The 10,406-nt window shown below is 45.1% G+C and overlaps 1 protein-coding gene across 1 annotated transcript; it reads left to right on the top strand.

Moving 5' to 3' along the window:
* Nucleotides 1-5,582: 5,582 nt before the first annotated feature.
* LOC124392064 (serine protease 27-like) lies at nt 5,583-7,977 on the top strand. Its single transcript, XM_046858751.1, has 7 exons — nt 5,583-5,715; nt 6,254-6,274; nt 6,369-6,537; nt 6,642-6,910; nt 7,143-7,288; nt 7,382-7,557; nt 7,661-7,977. Exons 1-7 carry the CDS (start codon nt 5,667-5,669, stop codon nt 7,665-7,667), a joined length of 837 nt encoding a protein of 278 aa, XP_046714707.1. The 5' UTR covers nt 5,583-5,666; the 3' UTR covers nt 7,668-7,977.
* Nucleotides 7,978-10,406: the final 2,429 nt, after the last annotated feature.

The raw sequence follows: 10,406 nt of genomic DNA, 5'->3' as shown, positions 1-10,406 counted from the left end.
CTTCTATGTGGCGTTTAAATGTGAGCTTTGCTTTCCTGATGCCCCTTTTCAGGTTGGACCTGGCTCTGTTGTAGTCCTCCGCACTGCCAGATTTAAAGGCAGCATCTCTTGCTTTCAACAGGAGACGGACTTCAGAGTTCATCCACGGCTTCTGGTTAGGAAAGCATTTCACGTGTTTGACAGTAGTGACATTGTCAATGCACGTGTTAATATGGTCCAAAACAGATGATGTGTAACTGTCCATGTCTGTGTGAGAGTCCAGTGTGGCCTGTGAAGCGAACATGTTCCAGTCAGTATCCTGAAACTGTTGTTGTAGAGAAGAAATGGCCCCCTCTGGCCATACCTTTACTGTCCTCACAGCTGGTTTCACACGTTTGATCAGTGGTGTGTATTTGGGTAGCATGAACAAAGAGAGGTGATCAGACTGACCCAGGTGGGGGAGGGGAATGGCTGTGTATGCCCCAGGTATGTTTGTGTATACCTGGTCCAGTGTTTTGTCCTCTAGTAGAGCAGGAGACATTGCGGTGAAATTTTGGTAAAACAGATTTCAGGTTGGAGTGGTTGAAATCTCCAGCGACAATGATAGCTCCTTCAGGATGTGCAGACTGCTGTTTGCTGATAGCTGCATGCAGTTCCTCCATAGCTAGCTTAGCATTAGCATCCGGTGGAATGTACACTGCAGTCACAACAATGGCTGAGAATTCTCTCGGTAAATAAAAGGGTCTGCACTTAATCATCAAATACTCTAAATGAACAGAGCAATGACTTTCAGTAACAGTAGAGTCCGTGCACCATGAGTTGTTAACATAAATGCACAGACCTCCACCTCTGCGCTTACCAGAGTCCTCTGCCGTCCTGTCCGCCCGATAAACACTGCGACCCCCGAGCTCAATGGCGCTGCTGGGAATGTTGTTGTTGAGCCATGTTTCCGTGAAAATCATGACATTACATTCCTTAATCCGTTTGTGTGATGATATCCGGAGCAGCAGCTCATCCATTTTATTAGCAAAAGACCATACATTGGCAAGGAAGACGCTTGGAATCGATGGTTGATGCGGGTTTAGCCTTAGCTTAGCCCTGATGCCGCCTCGCTTCCCCCTCCTTTGTTTACGGTCTCGCCGCCGGCGCTGTGGTCTCGCTGTCGGCCGAGCTGGATCAGCGGTCCGCGGTGTTCGGACAATTTCCCGAGGGAGTTCAAAGTCCGTAGAAAGTCCGTATCTGTGAGTATTGCCGATGTCTAGTAATGCTTCTCGGCTGTATGAGATGTGTGCAAGCCTGTTCTGCGTGAATAAACTTGCTGTTGATGGAGAAATTGCTGCTAAATCGCAAAATCTGGAGAGACGCTGGGCCTCGCGTTGTGCACGCGCCGCCATCTTGGTAGTTATTATAATAGTAAATTCAATTCAATTCGTTTTTATTTGTATAGCACTTTTAACAATGAACATTGTCTCAAAGCAGCTTTACATAGATAATGTGGTGAATAAAAGTAAATATGTTCTTTATGATTAAGTTTGTCACTGATGAGCGAGCCGGTGGTGACTGTGGCAAGGAAAAACTCCCAGATATGGCATAAGGAAGAAACCTTGAGAGGAACCAGACTCAAGAGGGAACCCATCCTCATCTGGGTTGCACCGAATGTCCATTTGTAGCAGATATACAATGTTGCGGGGTACAGTGATGATGATCAGAAGCAAACTGTATTCCTGAGTCAGTGTAGGGACTGTTGACATTAACTACCGTTCAATCCATCCTCAAAGCGCCCGTTCTTACGCTGGAATTTCATGGAACCACCCAAGTCATTGATGAGAAACCGAAGCTGCACAGAGTGGCCTCCAGTCGAAGAGAACACTATCCAGAGGCAGGCCTGGACGAAGTGGGAAGATCCATGGAGGGGAGGGGGGCAGGAACAGTGGTCACTGGAGTCTCAGAAGCAAGTTTAACTAGACCGAGAGAGAGAGAGAGAGAGAGAGAGAGAGAGAGAGAGAGAGAGCGTGACAGGAAGAGAAGGATATGGATTATTAAGTGTCCTTATTATTGCATGAAAGTTAATGTTAATGTCACTGTTCAGTTTGGACTCCGGCAAGACTCGCTATGGCAGCATAACTAAAAGGGAGAACCAGAAGGTAATACAGACATGAGGGATCTCTGGGATAAGAGACGACCCACCACACCACCATCAACAAACCTGAGTGAACGTGTGAATGTGAGGGGACGACAGCTTACAAATATCCCAGTTCACCAAACACTCTATATCCATGTTTCCTCCAGATCTGCTCCTTTACCTAAGAAAAAATCTACTGATCAAAGGCTTGACTGAATAAATATGTTTTCAACCTCGACTTGAACACTGAGACTGTGTCTGCTGAACACTGATTGGAAGGCTGTTTCATAACTGTGGGGATTTATAAGAGAAAGATCTGCCCCCTGCTGTAGTCTTCATTATTTGAGGAACAAACAGATAGCCAGAACCTTTTGATCGAAGTAGGCGTGGAGTCATTTTAATAGTTCACTCTCAAGGTAGCAAAAGCAAGGACTCTTTATTTCTGTACCCCCTTTAGCCAAGCCTGTGGCAACAGTGAAAATAAAAGCATCGCTGAGACGGTATGAGGAAAACAACCTTGTCAGGAATTTATGTTGGAGTGTAAGAATTTGATAATTGCTTTGAATCATTGTCAGATTTTGACTGGAGGCCTAATCTACATGCGGGAAATTCAGAATTGGGTCAGGTCTTGTTTTGTTGTTAAGCCAAAAGCCACAGACATTTACTGGCAGGCATGCTAGGATTTTTACCAGTACTCATAGGCACACCTTTCAGTGGACACCACATTACTGGTTCTACTTAGCTTGCCTGATTCCTTCTCCATGTCTGCTATGAATGCATTCCTCTGATTCACTGATACAAAGGTTGATTCTCATGATTAGTCAAGTCAAGTCAAGAGGCTTTTATTGTCGTTTATACTATACACAGTGGTACACAGTACACAGTCAAAACCAAGAAAACGTTCCTCCAGAACCCTGGTGCTACACTAAACAACATAAAGCTTTAACACAACATAAATATTCATGAAGTGCATCGAGTGCAACCGAGTGCAAACAGTGCAGACAAAAAACAGTACAGACAGACAGAGTACAAACAGACAGACAACACAGGACAATACAAATACGACAAAAAAGTGCTGACTATAAAACCTACTGTGTACTTTGGATATACAATGCTGTGCAAGGAGAACTATAAAAACTATAACCAATAATTATATGTAAACAAACACAATGCAGTACAAAAACAGCAGTAGCAGCAGTCGAGTGATGCAAAAAACAGCATGTTAACAGTATGATATAGTTTAGTAAAAATAATAATTCATAAATAGTGGTGGAATGGATTGAGATGAGTAATGTGTGTGTGTGTGTGTGTGTGTGTGTGTGTTGGGGTGGGTGGGTGGTTGTGTGTGTGTGTGTGCGCATTTCAGTTCAGTTTTGTGTATTGAGGAGCCTGATGGCTTGTGGGAAAAAATGTGACTGCCCGAATGCTTTCGGAACCGCTTTCCTGATGGCAGGAGGGTGAAAAGTGTGTGTGACAGGTGGGTGTGTGTGACGGGTAAGTGTGTAAGAGGAGTGTGTGAGGTGTGTGTATATGAGGGATGTGTGGAGTTGGCCACAATGCTGTTGGCTTTGCAGATGCAGCGTGTGGTGTAAATGTCCATAATAGAGGGGAGAGAGACTCCCTGCATGGGGTCCAGGGAGGGTGGAAGCTGGGTCTTAATGTGCCCTATGACGAGCCTCTCCAAGCACTTCATCATGATGGGCACGACGGGATGATAGTCATTGAGGCAGGAGACAGTAGACACAGGAACGATGGTCGTTCTCTTGTGGCACGAAGGAACAACATTGCTGCATAGGGAGATGATAAAAGATATCTGTAAAGACATCAGCTAGCTGTTCTGCACATTCCCTGAGAACTCTGCCAGGAATGTTGTCTGGTCCAGCAGACTTCCGTGGGTTAACTCTACATAGAGTTTTCCTCACTTCAGCTATGGTTAGACAGAGCACCTGGTCACTGGAAGAAGGGGTGGTCTTTCTTGCCTTCACGTTGTTCTGTACTTCAAACCGGGCATAGAAGTTGGTCAGCGCATCTGGGAGGGACGTGTCACGGTCACAAGCAGGTGATGTTGTCTTGTAGTTCGTGATCGCTTGGATGCCCTGCCCAATGCGCCGGGTGTCTCCGCTGTCCTCGAAGTGGTTGTAAACTTTCTTTGCGTGTGCACGCTTCTCCTCTCTAATGGCATGGGACAGTTTGGCCCTTGTTGTTCTTAAGGCCATCTTGTCCCCTGCTCTGAAGGCGGAGTCTCTTTGTTTTAGCAGCGTTCGCACTTTTGCAGTCATTTACAGCTTCTGGTTGGAGCATGTAGTGATGGTCTTTGAGATGGTCACGTCATCAACGCACTTGCTGATGTAGCTGGATACGTGTACTCCTCCACGTTGATGGAATCGCCATTGATTAGAGCCTTCCTAAACATGTTCCATTCAGTGCTCTCAAAACAGTCTTGAAGAGTAGAAGTGGCTTCTGCTGGCCAGGTTTTCACCTGTTTCAGAACAGGTTTAGCCACATCCATGCGCAAGATCCCAAACAAACACAAAAAGTCTTCTGGAAGAAGTCATCTGCCAAATGTTATTGTATTGTAATTGTAAATTTACAAGGTGATCTTCCTGATCTCTTCTCGTCGCCCTGTGATCAAATATCTCTGTGGCAGATTTGGCCAGTTTCATGCACTATTTAATGTTTGCTCTTTGTTATGGCTTGCTTTCCATTATGTAATTGCAGGTGTGGTAATGCACGTGGGTCAGAGTATCACCAGGTAGCACCATTAGTCTCTAAACCTTTTGATACGACCTTGTATAATAAATAAACCTTTACTGTCACCCACATGTGGAGGGGCTACATTGTGAGTCTGGTTTCTCACAAGGTTTTTGCCTCATACCAGCTCTGAAAGTTTTTTTGCACTCACCACCACCTGTGACTCATTAGTGTTAAACTTAGAGAATAATTCATAGATTTACAATGTATATACATAATCTATATATCTCTGTAAAGCTGCATTGGGACAGTGTCTCCCCTTAACCAGGGAGCTCCAGGACCCTTGCAGGATGTTGTCTCCTCAGAAATACCATCACGTACTGAGTGATGGATTCCAGAAAAGGGGTTGTATAAACAATAAGATAAAGTTGTCAAACAATAATAAAGTAATTTATAAGCCTCACATTCAATGAACCCATCGTGTCATATTAGACCCTGGCAACATTTTTGTTTCAGTAATGGTAAAATGTTTGTTTGTAAATATGAATTCAGATTGAAGTATTGTCTCCTGTTATAGATGAGGAAGTAAAAATTTTAAACCTATAAATAGATTTCCTGTGTGTTTTTTTTTTCTAGTATACCTGGATTCTTGTCATGAAGATAATTACATGCTAGGTGTGAAGACTGGAAATTTTGTTACTGATAGACTAATAGGAATGTTTCCTAAATAAAGTGGGACAGTCCGATGATGTAACAGATCAGTATATTAACACTGTTAGTTGTAGGAGGACTGCTATAAAAAGCGTAAAGGAACCTGCTATATTGTCACTTTAACCTGCAAGTTGAACAGACAGATACTGAACTAAATCCAAACATGGTGAGATTCCAGTGTGTGGCTGTGGCTCTGCTCTTATGCTTACAAGGTAAGACTTTAGCAATAATTACTGAGAAATGTTTCTTTATTTACTTTTAATACAATTATGGCTATGTGCAAATTTATACAACATTGGTCATTGTGCAAATAGCTATAGCTGTAAGTATAACTTGATCCAGCAAATCCTGTAGCTTTCCATTTTATTTTGTTATAATATGTACTGACCTTTGATTATAAACAGATTTAATTAAAGGTAAAGATTATGAAATGATAACACTTGTTGACTAATTTATTTGTCATTGTATTTTGAATTTATAAAATATCGCAAACATACAAATTATGCAGACATCTAAAAGACTTATATGTGCTAATTTAAAAAAATAATTTTTTAACCTATTTATTTCTGTAAAGCTTCTTTTCAACAGTGTGTTTTGTTTAAAGCACAGTATAGTTTAATATAGTTTTTATCTTGCCTTGCTCTTTCCATCCTGTTTGTTAAACACCTGAACTTCTGGCATTTTGTTTTATATTAAAGTTGTAAATCTACATCTGCATCTTGTTGAACTTAGCTTCTTCTTTCATTTCAGGTTCTCTTTCCCAGCTGGATGGTGGGTATTTCTCTTAGTCTTAATTAATTTTTATTCTTCTCTGTTCTGCTGAATGATGACATTCGGATTGTAACTGATGTTTCTCTTTCTTCAGTATGCGGCCGTGCCCCTTTTAACACCCGTATTGTGGGTGGGCAGAGTTCTTCAGAAGGAGGGTGGCCATGGCAGGTTAGTCTCCAGAGCCCTGATTATAACGGACATTTCTGTGGAGGAACCCTGATCAACAAAGACTTTGTTCTGACAGCAGCCCACTGTTTCTCCAGGTTTGTTTTATTCAATGCCATTTTATTTGTATTTATACATATATAATACTTTAATCAGTTCTGAATGTAAGTGAAGAAATTAATAAACGTTTTTAATTCTACAGCACCATCTCTTCTGCTGTGACGGTGTATTTGGGGAAACAGACTCTAACCGGTTCTAATCCCAATCAAATTACAAGAGGTGTAACTCAGGTGATCGTTCACCCCAGCTACAACAGCGCCACCCAAAACAATGACATCGCCCTTCTACGCCTGAAGTCTTCAGTTAACTTCACGGACTACATCAGACCAGTGTGTCTGGCAGGGCAAGGCAGCAGTTTTCCAGATAAAACCAGCTGCTGGATCACCGGCTGGGGAAGCATTGCCTCTGGAGGTAAAATACATAGACATGAACACACAGGTTTCTGTAATCAAAAAACCCAACATATTGTACTTGTCAGGAAAATCTCACCTACAGAGGTGTTTTGTTTGCATCATCAGGAATAGTTGTAATTTGTTCCTTATTGGGCTGAGCTGAAGGATTGTTTCAAGTGGGTTTCTATGGCAAACCAGAATAAGTTTTGATAACTTTTTAAATGTTTTTATGTCTTTGTTTTTGTGTATAGTGCAACTGCCAGCTCCTGGTGTTCTTCAGGAGGCGATGGTGCCTACTGTCAATACACAGATTTGTGATTTTCTCCTGGGATTTGGCTCCATTACCCCAAACATGATGTGTGCTGGTTACTACCAAGGAGGCAAAGATACCTGCCAGGTACACACAATAAGAAGACATTTGTAAATAAATACAACTTGTATAAACCATCAATAATCAAAAAATGACAAAAGTTTATTTCTCTTTTGAAAGGGGGATTCTGGAGGTCCGCTGGTCACTAAGCAGGGTGCTGTCTGGGTTCAGGCTGGTATCACTAGCTGGGGTAGAGGCTGTGCTCTGTCCTATTCACCTGGTGTGTATACTCATGTGTCTCAGTACCAGTCCTGGTTATCGAGTGTCATCGGCCAAAACCTGCCAGGATTTATCAAGTAAGACATTATTTACTCAGGAGTATGTTAGGCCATGAGTCTCTAACTGGCTTGAGCTGCAACTCAGTAGTTTTTGGTCCTAATTTGTTCTTGTATCTTGCAGGTATTAACACAGTGGAAGGACTAATGGATGTACCGATGGACCAAGTGCAATGAAACAATTTTTTCTTTAATAAACTGTGTTTATTATTTAATATAAAATGTTATTTGCTATGATTGTCTATTTATTTTTTTACCACGATGAATCTGATATACATAGTAGTTATATGTAAAGCTGTTTTATATTTTGTAATTATAAGGAAGCGTGTGATAAAGCTCTTGTAAAGTACCACGTGTTTACATCAAGATTACATATTATTCATGTAATCTATTTATCTTCTTAAATTACTCACCTGATTAAAAGATAATTACCTGTATGAACCTCTTGTCCGAGTCATTATTTTACATGTTCCTACATTGTGAAAGTTGTAGATTCATGAGGGAAATGGATCGAATGTGAGTGTTAGTGTGGGTAAGGGGTAATAAAGATGGTAAGAATAGGTGAATGTAAATGTGATTGTGACACATTTTGTGGAATAGGGTAATCGTAATAGGATGTGGTAGCTCAGTGGTTAAAGCATTGCACTCCACCACCAAGCTGCCCTTACCCAAGACCCTTAACACTCAATTGCTCAGTTGTAGGTCACCTTGTCTAAAAGCTTCTGCCAAATGCCTAGTTCCCAGAGGGAACGAGACACTGCGTCGAAACGCTATGGGAACGCCCCTGCGTGACCACGCTCTGAACCACGTGTGAAATCTAGCCAATAGGCAAGCCGTGACGTTATAGACAGGCGACGTCGCGTAAACTAGGAAGCTACAAGATGGCTGTGCGGTGGTAGCAACATTAGCTTCTGCAAAGAGAGAAGGTTGGTAACCTAGAGACGTTACCCTTCAGGAACTCGAGCTGCGTCGAAAAACGCCATGGGAACGAGTGTCCAATCACGCCACACTGACCAGACCCTGCCGAAAGAGTGAGGGCCTCGGCACCAGCACGCAGGACAGAGGAGCCCGGGGTGGCTCTGAGGTCAAGGCCATAGAACCTGACAAAGGTCAGCAGGGTGGACCAACCCGCAGCGTCACAGACGTCCCGGAGTGACACTCCAGGGGACCCGGCCGCAGAGGCCACCACACTCCGGCAAAACGAGCCCTGACCGCGATCAGAGCGGGGACCAGGACTCGCAGCCAAACAACTGCACCGACCACCTCCAAGGACTCGTCTTGTGGAGATAAGCACCCAGTGCTCGCACTGGACACAGCTGTGCCTCGTAACCCCTGGTCGGGGGCTATAAACAGAGGAGGGCAGAATGCCTGTAACACGACACATGAACCGACCGGGCAGTTAACTGGGTCCACGCCATGGTGCTCACACCATGACGCGAACAATCTCCATTGTGCGGCGTACGACCTCCTCGTGGAGGGAGTTCTGGAGTGGAGAAGGGTCTCTACTACCTAGGTACAGAGAACAGCCGCTATGAACCGTGCCCCCTTAGGGGCCACAGCCTCCACAAGTGCTACCAGGAGGAGACAGACTCCCAGGAGGAGACAGACTCCCTCCCGGCGAACTTATTCCAAAACCCCCGAGAGCAGCGTGATCGGGGGAAAGGCGTACAGGCGTAGCCTCGCCAAGACCATCCCATGGCAGCCACTGTCTCGACAGGGCGTCTGTTTAGACATCCAACCGTCCCAGGATGTAAACGGCTCTAAATGAGAGGAGTTTGTCCCGGGACCACAAGAGGACCTCCTGCGCCAGTTGTTTGCAAGGGCGAGACCAGAGGCACCCCTGGCGATTGATGTACGAGACCACCGCAGTATTGTCCGTGCGGACCAACACATAGCCATCTCTAGGGACTGGGAGGAAGTGTTGTAACCCCAACAACACTGCCAGCATCTCCCGGCAACCTATGTGCCACAAGGGACGTGGGCCGCTCCACAGACCCTGGGCGGAGTGGCCACTCATGACACGACGATGCAACGACAAGGAGTCCCTAAAACCGGGCCTCGGGACAGAACGTAGGGTCCTACCATGCAACCAAGGCTCAAAGGGCACACCACGAGACCTTGATGGTACGATACAGACTCCCTCAGGGGGAGAACCCTCCTGCCCCGGAGCCATCACTGCGGAGAAGGCCGAGTGTAAATACACTGGACGCTACCGACATGGAACTGCCTCACAGTGACTAGCTGGCCTGCTCCTGCCCTCCTAACTGCAGTGAGGATGACTACAAACCAGGCGGGAGACAACCGTGCCCGCAACCCGGCCGAGTCCCACACCACGCCGAGAAAGTGGTTCTCTGCGCTGGGGAAAAGTACACTCTACCCGGCGTTTCAGTCTGAACCCCAGTACCTTCATGCAGGCGAGAACAGCATCTCAATGCCGAACTGCCTGGTGCTCTAACGAGCCACCACCAAAAAAACTTTGATATAATACAAAATGCGGATGGCCTAAAGCCGCAGCGGGGTCAGTGCCGCGATCACGCACTCTGTGAAGGCACAGGGTGAGAGCGCTAGGCCGAACGGAAGGACCAATATTCGCCCCGAAAGCAACCTCACGAATCCCCTAGCGTATGACAAATCAGTCCTCGGACTTGACCTGAGACACGACCTCTCTAAACGAGAAACCTGAACCCGAGCCTCAAAAGTGAGTGGTTCAAGGAGTGGAGATCCAGAACGGGATGCAACCCACCGTCCTTCTTCAGAACAACGAAGCACGGGCTGTAGCAGCCTGACTCTCTGACCAAGGAGGAGGAAACCACCTAGATGGTCCGTTTCCTCAGGAGAGCACGCACCTCCTGTCCCAGGACCAGAGCCTG

The sequence above is a fragment of the Silurus meridionalis genome, chromosome 1 (assembly GCF_014805685.1).
Source record: "Silurus meridionalis isolate SWU-2019-XX chromosome 1, ASM1480568v1, whole genome shotgun sequence".
Taxonomy (NCBI): domain Eukaryota; kingdom Metazoa; phylum Chordata; class Actinopteri; order Siluriformes; family Siluridae; genus Silurus; species Silurus meridionalis.
This window is presented reverse-complemented; position numbering and strand designations above follow the sequence as displayed.